This window comes from Mustelus asterias, chromosome 2 (assembly GCF_964213995.1).
Source record: "Mustelus asterias chromosome 2, sMusAst1.hap1.1, whole genome shotgun sequence".
In the NCBI taxonomy this organism is placed as follows: domain Eukaryota; kingdom Metazoa; phylum Chordata; class Chondrichthyes; order Carcharhiniformes; family Triakidae; genus Mustelus; species Mustelus asterias.
This window is the reverse complement of record NC_135802.1, coordinates 90,189,491-90,212,630: the sequence shown is the minus strand read 5'-3', so window position 1 is coordinate 90,212,630 and position 23,140 is coordinate 90,189,491. Positions and strand designations below refer to the sequence as shown.

At 40.7% G+C, this 23,140-nt stretch overlaps 1 protein-coding gene across 4 annotated transcripts in view; it reads right to left on the bottom strand.

The window, feature by feature from the left end:
* The window catches only part of LOC144509577 (aryl hydrocarbon receptor-like), a 180,085-nt gene that overhangs the window by 88,875 nt on the left and 68,070 nt on the right, over positions 1-23,140 (bottom strand). For all 4 annotated transcript variants that reach the window (XM_078238441.1, XM_078238443.1, XM_078238444.1 and 1 more), the window contains exon 3: positions 4,308-4,399. In XM_078238441.1, the coding sequence (XP_078094567.1) occupies positions 4,308-4,399 (92 nt within the window). The remainder of the gene's footprint in view (positions 1-4,307; positions 4,400-23,140) is intronic.

Genomic DNA, 23,140 nt, shown 5'->3' with positions numbered 1-23,140 from the left:
CCAGCACCCATCCCTCCCCAGTTCTACCTCCACCTCACCTTTCCCCACTGGTCATGCCTCCCATGCCCAGCCTTGGCACAGCTTGTGCTGCAGGCATCCAATATATGTTTGTGATGCTGTAAAAGGAAGGCAAAAGTATTGCCTACTGAGCTCAAAGTTGTAGTTAAGTGAAGCTCGCCAGGTGCGCACCACTTATATACAGTCATGAAATGGACCATTCTACTTAGCTGCTGGCAGGGAACTTAATTTGGAGGGGGAAATGTAATTCCGATGAGTTGGCAGTTTAATGAGCATTCACGGCGCGTCAATGAATTCAAATGGGGTCCACAACATTGCTCAGCAATGAACTGGGAGAACAAATTTCCAAACTAATTACCCTCAGTCGGGAAACCGAGTGTTTTGATTCATATTAAATGCCCCTTCCCACTGCTGGTGGGAGCAGAAAATTCCTCAATCCTGTGCGTCTCCATAGAGCAGCTGGTCCTTACTATGGCAACATAGTAGCTGTTGCAGCTTAACAAAACCATTATTCTCTGAAAGTTCAATACATATATTTGTCCAGCCGAAGACATTATTAGTGATATAAAACACATCTTCATACCAATATGCTAATTTCTTATTTCAGTCATTCATTCTGATGACTTATGAGAACATTCAGATCCACGTACAATATTTTTGCTCCCCCACCGGCTGATGAACATAATTTAAAGCCAATCATTCATGGAAAAATGCAAGTCATTTCTACAAAAGCAGGAAAACTCACATCTAAATTCAAGGCAGGAAAATCAGTTTAATTGTGTCGTTTTAAAGTAAAATTGAAAATTTGCCGCCCATTTTTGCTTGCTTTAAATGATCATTACCATTCTGTTTTTCAATGAGTTGTTCTACAATATTTCCTACTCTTCTACATTGCAAACATAGCAAACCTCATTCATCAGCTCCAAGCCTGAAAAACATGTAGTGTGGAGAACATAGAGGTTTTTGGCTTTAAAGTTCAATTGCTACAGTGTTGGTAAGTTGTACAGGCATTTCTTGCAATCACAAACTCCACCACAAAATGACAGTGCCAGACAAGATTCAGGTCTCCCTCACATTTCTAGTCTACTAACTCTCTCAACACTATAATTTCTTCACATCTGTCTGTGCTCCCACAAGGATTAAGTTCCCAAGATCCTGGCTTGTTTACTTCCAATTAAGAGCTTTCAAGTCACTTACTGTGAAAAATAAAACTGCTTTGCATCTTGTTTCAGGACCCTGGTGCGAATCTGCAATTTGCATAAAGTTGAGTTGCAATTCTGATAAACTGGGATAAATACATGGGTGAATAAAATATATTCGCAGATATGTGCAAGTGTCAATGATACGATTTTGGAGGTAATCTCATGCCTATACAAAGCATTTTTTTAAAGTAAAAAATAACAACAAATGAATCATCTATCCTGTTATCTCTTTACAACAAGATGAATTTGGATGGATATGTATGTTTTGTTAACATTCTAAGTGTTTGAATTGTTTGTTCCTGCTCACCCTATATTTTAACAAAAAAAAGTTAATGTTTGATTAGGGCTGAAACCTTTGGAAATCTTGTGGTAAAACTATACTATAAACCTGAATTTAACATCACCAAATGTGACCACAAACATTAACTTTGGGAAGAAGTGATAAGAAAGTAGCAAAAACAGCTTGGTACCTCAGCAACTCTTATAAAAGGTTGATCACAGATGGAAGCAGTTATACACAACAATTTGATGACCTCAACACTACATTGTACTTGCATGCATTGTATTCATAGTTTTATTCTCTGAATGTAACTGCAATATTCAATCCATTCCTTTGTATGTTAGTATTTTTTATTAATGGAGTTATAACTATCAAAAAAGACTTAAAATATAGGTATAAACAGCATATAGCCCTGCAAGTGGTCTATATATGCATTCCTGAGCACTGACCTACCTGCAATGAAATATTGCATTCAATGGTTTCATTTACTTCCAGAAGGAGCTTTGAAAAGCTTTTCTAGGTTAAACATTTTCTCAACTAACAACAAGGATGAGATCCCGCTTAGTGATAAGTGAAGATTTTGTTTAAATTAAGGAACCTGGCTGAAACACCAAACCTCATAATAGAGGATACCACCAAGGTTGAAAAGGCCCGCACGCAAGCTAGGTAAATCGAGAAGTAGTAATGAAATGGTGCCAAGTTCACTTTTAACAGCCTACAGATGGTAAAGGAAAAGAAAAACTGATGAAAACTCCAGAGTCAGAGACAAAATGTGGATTCCTTGATTTGAACTAAAGGAAGTGGTGAAGGAAGAGTACATAAAATACAGTAACGGATAGAAACCTAGAAAGATTTACAGCAGCAGAGAAGGAGGCCATTGTGTTTGTGACAGTCTAAAAAGAGAGTGTTATTCAGTCTAATCCCACCCTCCAGCTCTTGGTCCATAGATCTGCAGGTTGAGACATCTAAACTGCATATCCAAGTTTTTATTTTTGAATGTGATGTGGACTTCTGCCTCGACCACCCTTTCAGGCAGCGAGTTCCTGAGCCCCACCACACGGAGCAAAAACATGAAATGGCTTCAACAGGGGTCAGTGAAGGCTTCTTAATTACAATTGGGCCCCAAATTAATTGCACAAGTGATCTGGCTGTCAATGTTAAGCTGGGACTGTATTAAAAATAAAGATTGAATACTACACAAAGCACCATGCATCGATTGCAACATTGAAAATACAGTGCTGCCATGGTCTCACAACAATCTGACGCAGTTGTGGGCTGGCAGGTGGCATATGTGGCTTTCAGAAAACCTCCATTATTAAGTCTGGCTTTTGGTTTTCCTCACATTGGTAGTCTGCAGAACTTTACTCAACTTTCTAACTTGGTTCAACTATTTATTTTTCTGAACAACTTTGACATTGAAAGTTCCAAGGTGCGATTTTTAAGTTTTGAACTCCTTTGACATCTTAGCGATAAATACCTTCACAATGTAGAAACAGTACAGAACAAGCTCAGAGACACATTAGAACTAAAATGGGCTTTGTCCAAAAACATCTAAGACATTGTGGAAGTATTTCCCCAAACAATAGGTGCTAATGTACTGCTTGAAAACCATGCTCAGCTTCTTGAGGAATTTGTCGCTGCCCACCACATTGTTCATTTCTTTACTGCTGTAATGCGCCCATACCATAATGCAGTAAGTGAACAATGAAAACAGCAATGATATAATTAAGACATTGTGCTCATTGCTTCCAACTCTAAGAAACCAGCCATTACTGCAGAACAATCAGTGTTGATTTCATGTTCTTTTCAAATTCATACTTTTGTCTCAGGCAGTAAATGCGCACACATGGGTATAAGTTCTAATTTTTGTCATCTGTGTACACTAAGTGAGCAAGTGTTATACAACAGGACATGCCTCATGAGCTTCAATAGAATGTTTTCTCCCTATTACATCCCCCGATCCTCCAACCACTGCCTCACCCCGCCCCTGACAAAACAAGCTTTACTTGTGCCTATCAACTTGTCCAACACAAACAATTAAAAGTATAACAGAACTTGTTTAACTATTTTAGCCCGTCTGCCAATAGCAGCTGTGTCTTCAGCTGACAAAACCCTCTCTGGAATTCCCCCTCTGAATCTCTGTCTCTTTCTCGCGCCCCCCTTCTTCAAAATAGCCCTTTAAAACCTACCTCTTTCATTTGTCTGAATATATCCTCATGTGGCTCAGTGTCAATTTGTTTGATGATGCATCTTGGGATGTTTTACAACATTTAAGGCACTATATAAATGCAGGTTCTTGTTATAATTTACTTATTGTTCAGGGCATCACATTTCCTCCAACCTTTCATTTATCATTAAAAAATGATACCAGAAATGAATGAAATTATCAAGGAAATTTCATTTGAAAGTGAACACATGGGACCATGAAGGTCACAAAATTAAGATAATAATGAGGCTAAACATCTTCAAGGGTGCAAAAATTAACAGAATTATTGACCGGAATTTTCTGGCTGTTTACACTGGTGGGATCTTCTGGTCCTGCCAATGGCACAACCCTGCCATGGGTTTCCAAGCGGCGTGGGGTTGAGTTAATGGAAAATCCCATTGACAGCGGTGGGACCAGAAGATCCCGCTCCCAGCAAACGGCACGCTGCCTCCCTCCGCCAGAAAGGCACTGTGGGGAGGCCAGAGAATCCCATCCATTGTTTCGCTTCCAAATCAGTACACAGCAAATAGAAAATAAATTCATCCCTTCTCCTAAATATGATTTGCTCTCTTTTTTATTTTTTTTTCAGAACTCGTCTTACTTGTAACAGAAGCTCTCCCTCTTGAAGATTATCTCCTTGATCAGGTGCTATAATGTTTCCATGGATGCCATTCCCATTTGATTTCAAAGTAACTGCAGAAACAAAATGAAAACCATATTTATTGGTATGAACTCAAATGTTGCATGATACGTATAAAGAAAGTATGTTTTGAACAGTGCAGATGATGAGTGGCATGGCCACTTTGTATTTCAATATAAGCAATTATAATCATCGATTGCTATTAGACACATTTGATTTATTGTTCAATTAGAGTAATTGATAGCAAAACTTATTTGATTTTACGCTCACACACAGTTCCCTGAACAAGGTGGGCGGGTAGGATGGCATGTGCATTTGTCAAAGGGAATATTTCTAATTAAAGAAACCCTGGTATAGGTTCATCTGGATGTGCATTCCCGACGCTGCAATGATCACAGCAATGGGCAGGAGGCCTATGAACCCGGCCACCCTCGCCACCTCACCCACCCACAGGTCTTAGATTCTGGAAGTCCTGTTGCACGATTTGAAGGACTGAAGTGAGGTGATGCTTCCCAAAGACGAGAGGAAGGAGCCTGCCTCTACAAGCAAGCAGGCGTGCATGGAGACCAACCAATGACCACTGCCACTGGATGTGGCAGTATAGATAAGATCATCTTGGATTACTTACTTAAACATTCTCCACTCGCATCCCCCTGCCCCAACCTAATCATACTTCCTTCTGTGTCCACTCCATGGAGAAATCTCTTCCAATTCACTTTGAACTCCACTTTCAAAATCCCTACATTTTTGCAGCTACCAGTCTGCTCAACCAGACCCCACCTTCATTTAGTTACCATTACTCTCTCTCATCCTGGCCCTTCCCCTTGTAAGACCTTCACCTCTGCTCCCTTAGTTCCAAGGGACTGACAAACATTTCAGTTTACTTTTGACCATCAGATCTGGCCAGACCATTATCAGGTTCTGCTCATCTGCCAAAACTGATCACTGGTCCAGGATTATTCTGGAATACAAAGATATGTATCCCCCCATGTGCCCACTCTACCACTACCAGCCACCCTTCTTTCCTGTCTGCTTCAACCTCATCTGCAATAAAAAAATACAGGTTTATGACACTAGAATTGAAACTATCCCTCCAGCTGACTCTGCCTCCTTCCCCCTCACCTATCAAGCCAAACTTCTTTTAAGGGTTTCCCTTGCCGAACATCTGAACTTGCATCGTTCTCTAGTTTCTCTCCTATTTCCTCTCATGCTGTCTGATCTCATCTTGGCCACAAAACCCACTTCCAGCTCCCTCAACCTTATTGCTACCTAACTTCCCATCCTGACTTCCATGTTAGTCAACAGTATTAACTTCTCTCTCTTAAGGTACCACCTGTGACATTAGTGTACTTTTAAGAAAGTTTTTTTTAAACCTGTTCTCTGCAGTTGTAAGCAGACCTCTTTTAGTTTGGTTTCATTGCTGCTGAATCGTCTACGAGATATCCTTTTATTGCTACTTCAATAGCTTAAATGGGGTCTGTTTATTTTAACTCTGGGTTGTTTTATGATCTTGTATTGTCAGGAGGATGGTCATGTGGTTTTGGACAGTTTTTTTTCCTTTCCGGTGAGTTTACGGTTTCATTTTCTGTTTGGCTGCAGTTAGAGTTTAGTTTTAGAAGGGACATCAAGCTGGAAAATAAGTGTCTGTCTCTCTCTCTCTCTCCCTCTCCCTCTCCCTCTCTGTTTTTTGGAAATTCGGCTGAAAGCAAGGCATCTTGCCTTCCTGGAATAGAAAATCTGATGTTGGCGGCTTGATCAGAGTCGCTCCCTGGTGTTCTGGGAAGCTGATCTGACTCTAAGCCTGTGTATGTGTGTGTGCCTCAAGAGTACTGCAGCATTCATCCAGAGGACTCAGTTCCAGTATCACATGAGCATTGGTCTTTGCTGTGTTAAATCTGTTTGAAGGGTTGTTTATGAAAGGTGTTTGATTGGGACACTTCCTATATTCATTAAGGGTTATACATTATTGTGGTTGTTTTGTTATTATTTGTAATTGATAAAAGTTATTGCTAATTTTCTTTCCATACATGTTAACTACATTCTTAAATAAACTTTGTTTGATAAAAGCTCCCTAGTGGGTCATTTGAATCATACCTGAAGTGAAACATATCATGCTTATCCTGGCCAAGGGTGCAGAACTTATGATCCAGGCGGGCTCCATAAAACACTTTGGAGTTTCTGACTTGAACCATAACATACCTACCACTTTCCTTCAAATCTGTCACCATCACCTTTCCTCTCAAAAATCCAACTCCTTACTACACCTTCCTTGCAAACGACCGTCCCATCTCCAACATTCCTTCCCTCTCAAGGCCTCCCACCTCCCATCTTTCCTGGAATTCCATGCATGAATCCCTTGGCTCTCACTTAATTCCATTCTTACTCTGGTCACAATTAGATGAACATTACTTTCAATAGCTTCCCTCCCCATTCCTGCACTGTTAGCTTTGGCGTTCCCCAAGCTCAAACCTTGGCTCCTTCTTATATCTATATGCTGCCCTGGACAATATTATTTATAAAGAAAGTGTCATTTTCTACACATATGTGGACTACTGCCAACTCTACCTCATCACCATTCTCTGTGTTGTCTCTAAACTGTCAGGCTACTTATCCAGCATCAAGTAATGGATAACCAGATATTTCCTTCAACTAAATTTTGGGGAGACTGAAGCCATTGTCTTCAATCCCTGGTTAAAATCTCCCAGATACTTGCACTGCTCCAGCTCTGTCCTCTGAGCAGCCTGATTTTATCACTTTGCAATTGGCAGCTATATCTTCAGCTGTGTGGAATTCCCTTTTCCTAAACCTCCCTTTAAGACATTCCTTAAAACCTCTCTCTTTGGCCAAGCTTTTGGTTATCTGCCCTAATATCAGCTTATATGGCACAGTGTCAATTTTTCTGGATAACCCTCCTGTAAAGACGCTATATAAATTGTTGGTTGTAATCATTTGGGTGCTTGAGCGTCAATGCTGGAATTGAGACAGGGTTGTTAAAATGTGGCAGTAACACAAATGTGAGTTTGCAAGGATGCACTGATCAAATATAGAGGATCTGGATAAATTGGAAAGTTTGGTGGAGAGATGGCAAGTTAAATTCAATGCCAACAACATAATGACACCGGGGAAGAATAAGCATTGGAATTAAAACCAAATGATGTTAGCCTATAGGATCGATCTTAGAATTAGTGGGCCGAATGTTAAAACTTTATCCTCAGTATTTGGCAGCGATGGGTGGCACAGAGGTTATCACTGCTGCTCACAGCACTAGAGACCCGGGTTCAATTCTGGCTGTGTGGAGTTTGCATGTTCTCCTTGTGTCTGTGTGAATTTTTGTTAAGTTCTCCGGTTTTCTCCCACCCCCACAATCCAAAGACATGAGGGTTAGATGATTGGCCACGCTAAATTTCCCATTTAGTGTGTGTGTGAGCTTTTAGCCCCTGGCGACAGACTGGCGACCTGTTCCAGGAATAATGAGTAACAGAAACAGACCTATTCGCCGCCAGGCTGTGGGAAGGTTGAAAAAGAGAGAGATGTGGCAGTGATAAATAAGGTGAACAGGATCATTGGATGCATAATGCATGGTATTGAACAATTCACATGATGGGACATTAAGCCTTTGAGACATTAGTTTGCCCCCATCTGGGGCAGTGCGCGCTGTTCACATTGACAAATTACAAGGATATAACAGTCCTGGAAAAAGAGTAAATGGCATACGGTCTTATAACTGTTGACAAACACCAGAGCTGCAAGGAGAAATTAACAAACTGATAAAACTAAAATTAAAATGAAAAATGTCGACAATATGCAGCAAGTCTGACAGCATCTGCGGAGAGAGGAACAGAGTCTTTCAAGCTGATGACCAGCACTAAAAAAGTAAAGTTTAAACAAGTCGAGGCAGGGAAAGTGGGGAGTGCATTGAGGAACCAATACCAAAGGGAAGATCTACAATAGGATGGAGGGTAGGAGAGATTAAATGACAAAATTGATGACTAAAGGGAAAATGAGATGGCAACGGGAGAAGCAAAGGGTCAAATAAATGAGCAGAGGGGAGATGCAAATGGGAAAATTGGAATCATTATTTACATCTCCGAGATATATCCTTTCTTCACTTATCTTTTTCCATCTCCTTTTGCTTTGCACTCTCACCGAGCCCTCTACACCATCACTGATCTTCCCTTCATTACCCCACCCTTCCACACCAGTCCCCACCCTCTGTACTTGCTTGAAATCTGTTATGTCTCTCATCTTTTTCCAGTCCTGTCGAAAGGTCACCACTGTGAAACCTTTAACTCTTTCTCTCTCCCCACAGATGCTGCCTATCTGCTGAGTACGCATTCCAGCAGTTTTCTGATTTTTATTTCAGATTACCAGCATCCGCAGTATTTTTTCCACTCACATTGCTGAATGTGTGATATCGTTCTTGACATATTCTTCACTGCTAAAACGTAAACAGACTGAAAGCGTCCAATACAAAAATGTGGCAGATAGCCTAACATTTATTTGCAGGGTGGAAATAAAAAGGTATTCCATCACGACAGAAAAGGTAAAAACAAAACTGTTTGGAGGCTTGAACAAGATTCAGTGCAGTTTGGAATTTAGGTAAGCAATACTATAAGCAGTTTATAATAAATGCTTAGCCCACTTTACTGTCAGCATGGTGCATCCACATTCCAGCAAATATTAACAAACAGCACAAAGCAATATTTCAATTCAGTCAGTTAGACTTAATGGGCCAAAATTCCTCTGCACAAGATTCTGAACATATTTTATTACTAACCATTAGTGCTTTTTCTGTTAGGTAACTGTTGGCAGCTGAAGAGACCATGTTAAAAGAGATTATTGTAGGAGCTCAGAACAGAGATAACGATCAGGTAAGGAAATTAATTTTCAGAGCTTTGAGAGACGCAATCAGCCCATTCATTCAGTCATGGAGCTTTATGTCACTTCATTCAACCTCAGAGCTATAGAATACAGTGTAATTCACTTTCACCTAAAAGAGCAAAACTGGTTTCAGGTTCTCATTATGGACGTGTTTAGTGTAGAAAGCATTATTTGGAGGGTTTTGAAATAAATCAGCACATTTTTGAGGTCATGAGAAGGAAGGGAGGTCACAGATGGGGCAGTAGTTTGCAAGGACAGTGGGTGATGACAGCAGATTTAAAGGATAGAGGAATAACACCTGGACAGAATCATTAACTAATCTGCTAACATGCAGGCCAATAGGGGAGGTTAAGCGTTCAGCAGCTTAGTGGGAATAGGGTCAAGGGAGCAGGAAGTGGGTCACAGAGACAAGGTGAGCCCAATGAGGGCACAAGGGGTAACAGAAGAGAAACTAGAGAAAGGTGCAAATTCAGGGCTAGGGTTGTGGGGAAACTTTAGAGGAGGTTAGACTCAATGGCTTAGCGAAAGAGAGTGGCAGACACAGCTGATTGGATGATCTTTGTAACAAAGAGGTCCATGAGCTCCTTGCACTTACCATTGCAGGTGAGGCTGGAAAAGCAGAGTGGTTTGAAACATGTTGCAGTGGGGAAAAGAAGCCGGGAGTTATCTTTTGCATTTCTGGAATAGTGAGCAGTTTTAGCAGACAAAACCAGGACCCGATCGTGCTTTGGACAGATCAAAAATTGACTTGAATACACTATCTGATGAAATGAACGTTCTTGCACTTCTTTCTCCTCATGTGAAAATGAATTTCAGCAAAGTCCACCCTTTTCCCAATACATAAAAGAGTCTTTTCCACTTTGACAATCTCACACTGAGGTGATGACTTTTCTGATATGGGCAGTTTAATAACTATACCTGGAAGGTAATCTGCTTTGCACCTGGATTTACTCTATCTCACCTGGGATTTCTTAATGTCAACTCAGAGTACTGAAAATAGAAAGGTGTTCCATTCTTCAACTCACATTAACAAAAGGTTTATGCATGCAATATTGAGCTATACTTAGGGATATTATTTCAAAACTACTAATCTATAAACTGCAGTGCAAAAAGAGAGAGTTCACAGATAACATTGCTGGCACTGTGAAACTGGAACTGAGCAGCTGTAAATGTCAGTAAAAAACTGGATAATTTATGTGAAAGAGAATCTATTTTAGCTGCATTAGCTTCCTACTGCAAATTCTATGGGTGCTGATAATATTCCGGCAATCATACTGAACACTTGTGCTCCAGAACTTGCTGCTCCGGGACAGCTACAACACTGACATCTATCTGGCAATGTGGCAAATTTCCCAGCTATGTCCTGTACATAAAAAAGAGGACAAATCCAACCCAGCCAATTACCACCTATCGGTCAACTCTTGATCATCAGTAAAGTGATGGAAGGGGTCATCAACTTGCTTAGCAATAACCTGCTCAGTGATGCTCAGCTTGGGTTCTTTCAGGGTCACTTAGCTCCTAATCTCATCACAGCCTTGGCTCAAACATGGACAAAGATGGGCTGAACGCCAGAGAGGAGGTGAGAGTGACCGCCTTTAACATCAAAGCAGCATTTGAATGAGCATGGCATCAAGGAGCCCTAGCAAAACTGGAGGCAATGGGAATTAGGGAAAACTCTTCACTCACTGGGGTCACAACTAGAAAAAAGGAAGATGTGTTGGTTGGAGGTCAACCACCTCAGCTGCAGGACATCACTGCAGAAGTCCCTCAGTACAGTGTCCTTGACCCAGCCATCCTCACTAATTACCTCCCTTCCATCATAATGTTAGAAGTGGGGATGTTCACTGATGATTGCACAATGCTCAGCACCATTCACAACTCTTCAGAGACTGAAGCAGTGAATGCCAAAATTCAACAAGACTTGGACAATATCCAGGCCTGGACTGACACGTGGGAAGAAACACTGACACACACAAATGCCAAGCTCTGACCATCTGCAACAAGAGCAAATCTAACCATCATCCCTTGACAGTCAATGGCATTACCATCACTGAATTCCCCCACTATCAACATCCTGAGAGTTACCATTGACCAGAAACTGAACTGGACCCATATAAATACTGTGGCCATATGGGCAGATCAGAGACTAGGAATCCTGTGGACAGTAATTCGCCTCCGGACTCCCTAAAACCTGTCCACCATCAACAAGGCACAAGTTAGGTGTGTGTTGGAATACTCTCCATTTGCCCAGATGATTGCAGTTCCAAAACATTCAAAAAACTTGACACCGTCCAGGACAAAGCAGCTCGCTTAATTGGCACCCCATCCACAAACATTTACTTCCACTACCATCAACACACAGGATGCAGGACTCACTGAGGCTCCTTAGACAGCACCTTCCAAGCCCATCTAGAAGGACAAGGGTAGCAGACATATGGGAACACAACCACTTATAAGTTTCTCTCCAAGCCAGACATCATCCTGACTTGAAATGTATCACCGTTCCATCACTGTTGAGTCAATATTCTTCCTTCCCTCCCAACAGTACTGTGGATGAAGCGCAATTAGAGATTGGTAATAAATGCTGGCCTAGCCAGCAATGCCCACATCCCACGAATGATTTTTAAAAAAAAACTAAGGCATTTTAATCTCTAGTTACAAAACATTACCTGCTGTAAATTTATAGCTGGTTTCATTACATTTTTGCAAATGATATTAGAATGCTGCTTATTAATTTGACTCTCTACCCTCCCAAACCCAAGTAACTAGTCGAGCTGACCATAGATAACCAGTGGATGTGGTTTATTTAGACTTTCAGAAGGCTTTCGACAGGGTCTCACATAACAGACTACTATGTAAAGTTAAAGATCATGGGATTGCAGGTAATGTCTCGAGATGGATAGAAAGCTGGTTAGCAGATAAGAAGCAAAGAGTTGGCATAAATGGGTCTTTTTCTGATTGGCAGTCAGTGACTAGCGGGGTCCCACAGGGATCTGTGCTAGGACCCCAACTGTTCACATTATATATTAATGATTTGGAAGAGGGAACTGAATGTATTATCTCCAAATTTGCAGATGATACAAAGTTGGGAGAGAGTGTGAGCTGTGGGGAGGATGCAGAGATGCTTCAGCATGATTTGGGCAGGCTGAGTGTGTGGGCATAAGCATGGCAGATGCAGTATAATGTGGATAAATGTGAGGTTATCCATTTGGGTAGCAATAATAGGAAAACAGATTATTTGAATGGGTGCAAACGGAGAGAGGTGGATACTCAGCGAGGCCTTGGTGTCCTCGTGCATCAGACGCTGAAAGTAAGCACGCAGGTACAGCAAGCAGTAAAGCAGGCAAAATGGTACGTTGGCCTTCATAGCGAGAGGATTTGAATAGCGGGATAGGGATGTTTTGCTGAATTGTATAGGGCATTGGTAAAGCCACACCTGGAGTATTGTGTGAAGTTTTGCTGTCCTTATCTGAGGAAGGATGTCCTTGCTATAGTGGGAGGTTTACCAGGCTGATTCCTGGGATGGCAGGTCTGTCATATGAGTAGGGATTAAGTTGGTTAGTATTATATTCACTGGAGTTTAGAAGAGTGAGATGGGGTCTCTCAATGGTTGGTGAGTCCAGAACTAGGGGTCATAGTTTAAGGATAAGGGGGTAAACCTTTTAGAACTGAGGTGAGGAGAAATTTCTTCACCCAGAGGGTGGTGAACGTGTGGAATTCATTACTACAGAAAGTATTTGAGGCGTAAACGTTGTCTGATTTCAAGAAGAAATTAGATATAGCTCTAGGAGCTAAAGGGATCAATCGATATGGGGCAGGGCAGGGCGGGGGGGGAATCAAGGTATTGAATTCAATGATCAGCCATGATCAAAATGAATTGTGGAGCAGACTCAAAGGTCTGAATGGCCTCCTCCTGCTTCTAGTTTCTATGTTTAAACCCAGTCTTGTATTGTGGATCACAACAGGTCTAAAATGAACAAAAACCTGTGTTCAGTACAATATAAATTATAACCTGAGTAAACTGGATCCAACAAGATCCAGCTTGAAAAGTGGTTTACAGCCGGTATGCTCAAAAACATCCCTGTGTAACTGTAAACTTCCTAAATCTTACACAGTCAAAGCAGAAACAAGTTCAAAACCAAAAGCATTAATTGACAACAAAAATGTTTCCTCATCATGAAATTATAAAACTCATAAATTCTATCATTTTCACCCTGCTAAAGTAAACAATGCTTCTTTATATGGTGTCTGAAACAAGCACTAATCAGTCATGTGAGGGCCGAAGAGCCTGTACTGCGCTGTAATATTCTATGTTCTATGTTCTATGTGTTCAACTGAAGAATATGAATGCTGCAAGAAGACATTTAGCTTAAATCCAAAGTTGGGATGCTGTAGAAGCGTAATTTATGATTTGGCGTCAATCAGCAGTTCTTTATGCTAACAGTTCCGCCCATTGTTCCCTTGCAGAATCAAAGCAGGAAGTAGGAAACCCATTAGTCCTCCTTCTCTATCTGCACATTTAGGCACTGTTTAACAGAAGTGCAAACTGATATGAAAAGTTCTGTGCATCACAGCTGTTGGAGAATATTCACTGTAGGATATTATTCTTGCTATTTTGTTGGAACCAACTCGAGTCTCTGGAATGCAAAGCTACCTATTTTCTCCGCGAAAATTGTGTTTCTCCGCAATCAAATGTTCTGTGAAATGAGAGCTTGTAATAAAAAAAAAACTCAATAAAGTTACTATATTTGATTATGCAGGTATGACGGCAAACATCATGAATCTAACCAAAAAGAGTAGAGGGCAGCCAATCAGCTTTCAACTGATGCACACTGGATGATCTTGGTTCCCCCACAAGCAAAGGAAGAAGCAAATTTTCAGACTTCAGAAGGAGTCACCAATTTTAGATAACAGCCATGCCTAGTATTCACTGTCCTCACTTAAATCCATTACATAACCTTTCAAACCAAGAAATAATTGGAGAATTCCACATTTACACAACTATCCAGTACTTATGCAAACTAGCCTTTCCAATAGTAAAAGAAACATCAAAAGTGTGGTGTTCAAGACAACAAATATATTATTCCAATCTTTTACAAATCTGATCACATTCATAACACTGAGAAGATCAGAATTCTAGGAGAAAAGATGCAGAAGTGAGGGGAGTTATAAGGGGAGAGGTATATGAAGAAAAAATAGATTAAACTTAGGAGAGGAGGAAGAAATAAAGATACAAAAAAATTGTTTTAGGAAGTACAGGACTGGAGAATGTTGGGTGAAAGATGGACTACTGTGGGGTGAATGGTAATTTAATGTCACAAGAACAAAGGTTACAGGCAAAGGAATATAGATGTTGCGTTCCCAAGTAAGATGGAGCAAATCCAGAGAGGTATTTGAAATCAATGTACAGGGCACTATTGAAACTTGTCATGCAGGACATTTTGTTGGAACCAACTCTACAAAATCCAGGATTGCACAACAATAGATTGGGGACAAGAAAGAGGGCAAGGGTAGTGCTAAGAAATCACACATTCAAGAGATGAAGGCATGAATGTGAATTTTAGCATGCTGATGAGATAAGGAAGTAGGCAGGCAACATCCCAGGAGTAAAATGCAGTTTTGTCAAAGGAACGGATGGTCATTTTACCACTCAATATTGAACAAAACGTAGGTGTTGTGCATTGTTATGTTCAGCCTGAACATGCGCCAAGGTAAAAAGTAAAGTTTATTTATTAGTCACAAGTAAGGATTACATTAACACTGCAATGAAGTTACTGTCAAATTCCCCTATTCGCCACACTCTGGCGCCTGTAGACACTGGCAAAAGTTGAATTGGGTAATTTTAACATTTCTAGGAGTTGATGTTAGACAATACAACATATTCAAGTATATCTAGAATCAATTCTATAAAAGCCAAGTTGGGGAGATGTGAATATATGTGAAATATGGCTTGTTTTAAAAACATTTAAACTTTTAAGATGTCATTAGTTTGTTATAATTAGGTTAGGTGGATTGCCCATGCTAAATTGCCCCTTATTGTCAGGGGTACCAGCAGGGTAAATGTGGGGGATTACAGGGACAGGGCCAGGATGGGATTGTTGGTGCAGGCTTGATAGGCCAAATGGCCTCCTTCTGCACTGTAGGGATTCTATATCATCAATAGCATCTTGTAGTCTCTAGCAGAAACAAATCATTCATGATTTTTTTTTTAAAAACCTTTCACAAAAACTTACCTCAACTTCCCCCTTCCCTTTTGAAGTGATTAACATTTAGGAAGTATTTGTTCAAAACTTTGTACAACTTCTCATTTCTGATATTTTCAGTGTATCCTTCCCACTGCTCTATCCTTTCCATAATGGGGTACCTAGAATCACATCTAACATTTCAAATGTGGCCCAACCAATTAGCCATGGAAATACAATATGATTTCCTTGCTTATGTATTCTGTGCTTCTAAATATAAAACCAAATTGTGTTCATGTCCACTCTCCTCCTTTTAAAAAAGATCTATGGGTACAAATATCAAGAATTTGGGATATATTGCCATGCATATGTATGATCTTTTATCCCCAAAATACACTTCATATTTCTCTGAACTTGCCACTTATCTCTGCACGCCACTGATCTATTTGTCTCCTTTATTTATCCTTACAGATTGTCATTCCTCAATTTGTAGAAATCAGTAAAATATGGCGTGTTAGTCCAATTGTCCCCATGTCCAAATCACTTCTAGAAAAGGGACCCCAGTGTGGACTGGTGCATATCGGCATATTTGAGTATTTTACCCTTTCACTGTTTCTGTCTTTCAGCTATCTCTCTATTTAATTAGAAACATTGGGCAAAATGTTACCAAAAAGGGTGGCATGTCGGGAGTGGGGGAGGTGGGGGGGGGGGGGGGGGGGTGGGGTGTGGTGGTGGCAGTTGTTTATCTTTGTGGCTGGAGATAATGCAAGGTTGCCTTCAGTTAAAAACTAAGAAGCCTTGTAAAATAAGGAGGAAATGAATCGTCATGCTGAGATAGGAAGATGGAGACAAATCCTTACTAATCTATATGTAAAGAATTGTACTTTCATTTACAGATCACAATGTACACAAGCTAATAACATACAAATGTAGGAAATCGTTAATGCAATATTTGCTCCAGTTTCTTATCCACAGTGTAAATAAGAGGGCTAAGTTGTAGCACAAAAAGTCTGGTTTACCTCATGGTATCAAAAATAAATCTTAGAGTGATGTCAGTCTGTATACCTCCCAAGGCCAAATGTTTAATTAGGTTATTCCACCTCTTATACCAAGGATATGTTAATTTATCCTAATCTTTTCCACTTTGGTTTGGTATATTTTAAGTTACACCTCTGTGAGCCACCTTAAAATGGCTTTCTATATTAAAGGCACTACATAAATTCAGGTTCTTGATATTGATATTAACGTTGGCGTATTGGCTTTGGTGATGTTGTTCGCTATCTGTTTTAAGTGCACCAATCAATTCATACAGATGCTCTTTTTCCAGTTTGCAATAGACTTTGGTATGAACTTTACACTCCTTGCCAGGTGGGTTTTGAGGTACGTGGTGGAGAGGGAGGTGAGTGGGGGGTGTAACTGCATTGGTGGTATGGTATTCCCTCCAAATCCCACCTGCCCTGACACTGATGCAGTTCTATGATGGGGGAAGGACCTCGGGCAGGAGTCCGCTCTTGCCCCTATTAAGGCCCTTTAGTGGTCACTTAAGGGCCTTTTCACACCAGACCTTAATTTTCAGGTTGGTGGATGCTGGTGCTGGATATCTTAGGGTGGGAAAAAGGAAAAGTTAAATGAAAGTGCAATTCTTTACATATAGATTCGTAAGGATTTGCCTCCACCTTCCTATCTCAGAATGACAATTCAATTCCCTCTTATCTTACAAGGTGTCTTAGTTTTTGACTGAAGGCAACCTTGATGGTGCATTATCTCCAGCCGCAAAGATAAACAACTGCCACTTTCTTTGAGCCCTCTATTTTAATCATGGTTATAATTTGGCTGAGTTCTCATCCTGTCCCTAATCCAACAGTACACTTGTTATATTGCTAACATTGCTCTACAGTCTTCCTCTGACATAAGGGAAGGTTCTGGCTACATTTGCAAAGTTGTGAAGACAATTTACTAACTCCAAGCGCATAAGATTTGTGTGCATCTAGTTTGCTAACCAGGGTCCTACTTGTCCTGAACCAACTTCCTTGCTGCTCATTATCACTGCCTCTTTCATTTAGAAGGACAAAATATGAGGGAAGGATGAACCAGATATCCAAGGTAACTTGAAGAAAACATGATTGATGTCAGTGAAGATAGGACCAATCCTTTAACAAAATGATCAATTTTAGTTCAGATGTTGTTGACCATTTTTAAAATCAACAATGTTGAAGCTGGGACAAGACTTCAGCTCAGAATACAGCCCAAGTAACACTGGTTTCCATTGTTCGCATATCTTGTTGTCTAGCAACTGTAGTCGTATCCAAAATCAACACCATTAAAAGTAAACATTGCTTTAAGAACTGGTTAATCCTACGTGCAAAGGCACCATATGCACCCGCAAAGAATGACAATTTGAATTATTTAAATAAAGGTGCGCCTGCCCACCGCCTGTCCATCCAGGTTGGTTATGGTTATTAATAGGGACATGTATCCTGACAGATTTCTGTGGGGAGGAGGGTGGGAAGGAGGTTGACTGGCATCAAGAATTGGGAACAATAGTGATTGATATCATTAGAAACAAGAATATAATAGAAATGAAAACAGAAAGTGCTGAGAAAATTCAGCAGGACTGGTAATATCTGGGGAGGGGGGTACAGATTTAAATGTTTCGAGTCCTGTGCAACTCCTCTTCAGAACTCCAGAATTCCAAAGGAGAGTCATATTGGACTCAAAACGTTAACTCGGTTTCCCTCTCTCCCCAGGTACTGCCAGAGCCTGCTGAGTTTTTCCAGCATTTTCTGTTTTTATTTCAGATTTCCAGCATCCGCAGTATTTTACTTTTATTGTAATAATTTAGTAGTCTTTTGCATTTGGTCATTTCAGTATTTAGTTCAGAAAAAGATTTGCCTCAATACCAATTTCCTCTCCGTCATTTAATAATGCACATCACTCGGGAAACTATACAATCACAAATCTGTAATTTTATGATAAAAAAAAACCAACATAAACTTATTTCCTTCTGTTGAAAATCTGTGAAAAAGGCATTATAGAGTAGCCAGGACATAGGCTGGAATTCTCCGACCTCGCCGGCAGCTGGGATGTTCCGTTGCTGTAAATGGAGTTTTGGCTGAGCGACCAATTCTCCATTCTCGCTGGAGGTGGTGGCAGGGCCCGAATGACATTGGAAAATCCCACCCACAAGGAAACAGAATTTACTATAGCTGGGAACAAGTGGCACCCTAGACTTGCCCTTGCCCATTTCCTTTCAAAGGGCTGCTCAATATTGAAGCCTAGTGTTTTCCCAGGGCAAGGAAATTTATTAAACTCCTTCAGATGATAAATCAGTATTACATTGAATATGCAGCACAGAAACAGATCAATTGCGCAACTAGTCTGTGGTGTTTGTATTCCACAGGAATTTCCTCCCATTCTATTTCCTTCATCTGAGCGTTTCCACCAAAATCTTGTGCATTATTATAGCCTTTTTTTCTGAAAGCTGGCAAAAAGGAATTGCGTTCAAGACAGGACCTGTGAAATTATGCTACTGGACATTATAGAGTTGTCTCCAGGCTTAAAGTTTTTTTTTTACAGTTCTAAAATTTATTTATTAGCCACAAGTAAGGCTTACATAACACTGCAATGAAGTTACTGTCAAATTCCCCTAGTCGCCACACTCCGGTGCCTGTTCGGGCCAATGCACCTAACCAACACGTCTTTCAGACTGTGGGAGGAAAACAGAGCACCTGGAGGAAACCCACGCAGACACGGGGAGAGCGTGCAAACTCCACACAGACAGTGACCCGAGCTGGGAATTGAACCCAGGTCACTGGCGCTGTGAGGCAGCAGTGCTAACCACTGTGCCATCGTGCCGCCCATTAGACTAAATCACTGCTGCAAAGTGAACATTGGAGCTCATTAGCATCTCTAATGGCAGGAATTCGGCACTTACTAACATTTCATAATAGTCAAAAACACAAGTTTTGATGTTATGAGCGACCAAATCATCAGGTCTCTTTTTTTCGTTCCCCACCACCCTAAGTAGGCTCCCATGTGGCGTGTCAAGATGAACAAAAGCAAACATTTTAAACTGTGCTCAGAATGTAACCTCATTTAACATAACAGCAATGACCTTAGACAACTTTTACAAATATCTGCCCCCGCAGACATTTGTCCTATGGGTGTAAGAGCAAATACTTACATTGAAACTGAATTTAAACAAATAGACACATGACTGTATTATGCAAAGAAAATAACACACTGGTTGGTAACCATTGGCAACTTCTACCTCTGGGGCATTGCCTCAAGGATGCATCCCAATCTCTTACAATTAGAAGAGCTTACATAAGCTTTTTAAAAAAATGTAAACTTGAATGATATTAAATGAACCAACTTTATAAGATGCTATTCAGAATGAAGCAATTTTAATAAAGTTTTAAATGCATAATGAAAAAGGTTATCCATAGTACAGAAATTAAAGGCATTTTTCTTGGTCAAAAAAATGGTCAACTGTTTTTGCAGAACTTAAATTTGTATTTTTTCTCCTTTTGTTCAGTGAAACTTTTCTGCTTACCTGCACATAAAAGTTTTTCAGTTTCCCAAGTCAGCTCTAATGGTTAAATATTTTCACTGCAGAGAATATTATAAGATGCATCCTTGTCTTGTTATACAAATTAATATTAGAATAAACATTTCATTGGATTGCCCTTCTGTCCAATGACTCAACATTGTTTAATTAGTTAGTAAGTTATCTTACTAACTAATTAACCACGTGGGCGGCACGGTAGCACAGTAGTTAGAACTGCTGCTTCACAGCTCAGGGACCGGAGTTTGATTCCCGGCTTAGGTCAATGTCTGTGTGGAGTTTGCACATTCCCCTCGTGTCTGCGTGGGTTTCCTCCGGGTGCTCCGGTTTCCTCCCACAGTCCAAAGATGTGCGGGTTAGGTTGATTGGCCATGCTAAAATTGCCCCTTAGTGTCCTGAGATGCGTAGGTTAGAGAGATTAGTGGGTAAATATGTAGGGGTATGGGGGTAGGGCCTGGGTGGGGTTGTGGTCGGTGCAGACTCAATGGGCCAAATGGCCTCTTTCTGCACTGTAGGGTTTCTATGATTCTTCTGTGATTATCTATATTTTACAGCCTTGCATCTGCACAAGAACAGGAGTAAGCCATTTAGCCCTTCCAGTCTCTACTACCATTCAATGAGATCATGAGACAATTTTTGCTCTTACCACCTACTGCCATAATTTTGTCAAACCATATCACACCTCTTAATTTAACAGTTTAAGTAATATAATGTATTAACCATTATACTTTCCATTCAACCTTCCCAATGCTATTACTATTACAAATTCAATCTCCCAGGGTTTCCATTGGTTCTTCGGATAATATTATTACTTTACAACTGAGTTGTTAAATTTCTTCACATCAAGAATTTTTATAATCCATTCTTTCCCCGATTTGTTGATGTTTTAAAAGTTATTTTCTCCCATTGCCTCAGTTGCCCTACTCGTCATTCACTGTTGGTGTGCAGTCCACTCCCAAAGGTTTCCAACTGTCCACTCTTGTTCTTTGCTTCTCATTTCAATCTTCAACCAGGATCTTCAAGGCTTCTACTTTTGTTTCTTCTTATCTGGTTTGTAAATCTGACCTGGGCTGAAACTGACTTCTTGACATTTCTTATTCTCTCTTTGCTAAACCCACATCCCATCCCAATACCTGCTTCAAATTTCATGGAAAAGCAGCAATGGGTTGGCTTTCCTTTTCTTTAAATATGAGAAGAGTTTAGACTAGATGTTGGGCATGTCCTGTTGTGTCAACAAATTAAATTATTTACCCCAAAAAAATTCTCCCTCAGGAAACTACCTCTCATCCTGCTATCTTTGCTGGCTCTTAATCCTTTTCTCTTCCTCTTATTCTGCTGCTCTGTAGTATTCACACAGAGACTTGTTTCACTACTTTTGATCATGGCTCCTCCAAGCTGCTCAAGTTCTCCTCTGTGACTCATTGCCCTTCTGCTGTTCTGTGTCAACAAGAGTCTGCCCCTCTCCTCCATGTCTGGCAGGGATAACTTTAGCACTGCTTTCTCTTTCTTGCTCCCTATTCCTCCATAGCTGCTTATTTCTGTATATTCTGATCCCTTTTTACCATCCCTGTGGGACTGCTTCTTTCAGTTACAGCCCCTCTTCTTTTTGACTTCAGTATAGCTCTGGATTCCTATGTCTACTCTTAGCTGAGAAAGAGAACTGCAAGTTACAAGGGCCAGTAAAGACAACAAAGACTAAACAGTTCTATAGAACGGTCATTTGGACTCAAAACATTAACTGTGTTTTTCTTCATGGATGCTGCCAGACCTGCTGTGTTTATCCAGCATTTTGTGTCTTCGTTTCTGATTTCCGGCATCCTCAGTATTTTTCTTTTCATTATGACTCAATAGTCTATGGAGCCTATGGGCTTTTGAGCTGGTGGGACCATAACGTCTTGCCATGGCAAGACACAGGTCAAAATACAAACAACATGGCCAGTGTGAATGGGTGGAAAATTGTAATCCAGCAAGTGCAGCAGCAGAACTATCCAGAACTATCCAACATGTTGACTGGAATGTGTGATCTGTCACACAATGCGTCTGGAAGACAGGGAAAAGAATCTTCCCTCGTGAGATTAAGCAAATCAAGTAGTGCACATGATTGGATTACTTGCATCTTATCTGTGAAATTTTCATGTGGAATCATAGAATCCCTACAGTGCAGAATGAGGCCATTCAGCCCATCAAGTCCACACTGACTCTCCAGAACATCTTACCCAGGCTCACTCCACCCTATACCTGTAATCAGGCCATCCCCGAATGTATGAAACAACAGAAGCTATAAAACAAAATTTTGCACTTGTTGCCCTTTTATTCATACAAATCACGATAGAATAGTAGTGAGCAGACTGGTAATGCACTGAGGTATCAGCGCATCATATAACAGAAAGGGATGAGACACTGGCCCAGGTTTAGCACATGCTGTGACATGCCCGATAGTTCAACCTATTCAAATTTTAAAAAGTTTGCCTCACAATGTTGCTAGGAGTGAGAGCTGATAACGGCATAGCGAGGACAACAGAACATCTGGGATCATGGTGAACCATGGGGTGAGCAGTGATCCTGCATAACCAACAAGCTTTTAAGGTATTGAGAAAAACACAGAGGAAGGAGTGAAGGAGGTGATGCGCGATATAACTCACGAGGCTAGAGATGCTCGAGGAAATAAAGGCTTTTATTAACTACTACAATAGAGCTACCATATATAATACACGATCCCAGACTGAGGGGTCCCAGACAGAGCAGTGACCTTTATACCTCTCCCAGGAGGCGGAGCCCGACTGGGATGTACCATAATAACTATAATACAGGTAGAACAGCCCAACCCTAACCCCAACAGTAACAAGTAGAACAACCCAACCCTAACCCCAACAGCAACATATATACAGACTCATAGTACTGGCCAGACCCTGGCTCAGTACTATCTGGTGGGAACCAACGATGGTTCACCACAGGAGGGCAGCTGAGTGGGTGAATGGAATGTCAACTCAGGCATAGAGAAAGATAGAAAGAGGCAAAGATTGGGTTGAGAAAATAATCATACTGTTAAAATGGTAATTATGCTGTTAACTACTTATTCGTGGAGCATTTGATGAACAATTAATGTGCAAACATAGCAACTTTGCAAAAATCCAAGGGAGGTTAAGGGTGCAATGATTTTGTGA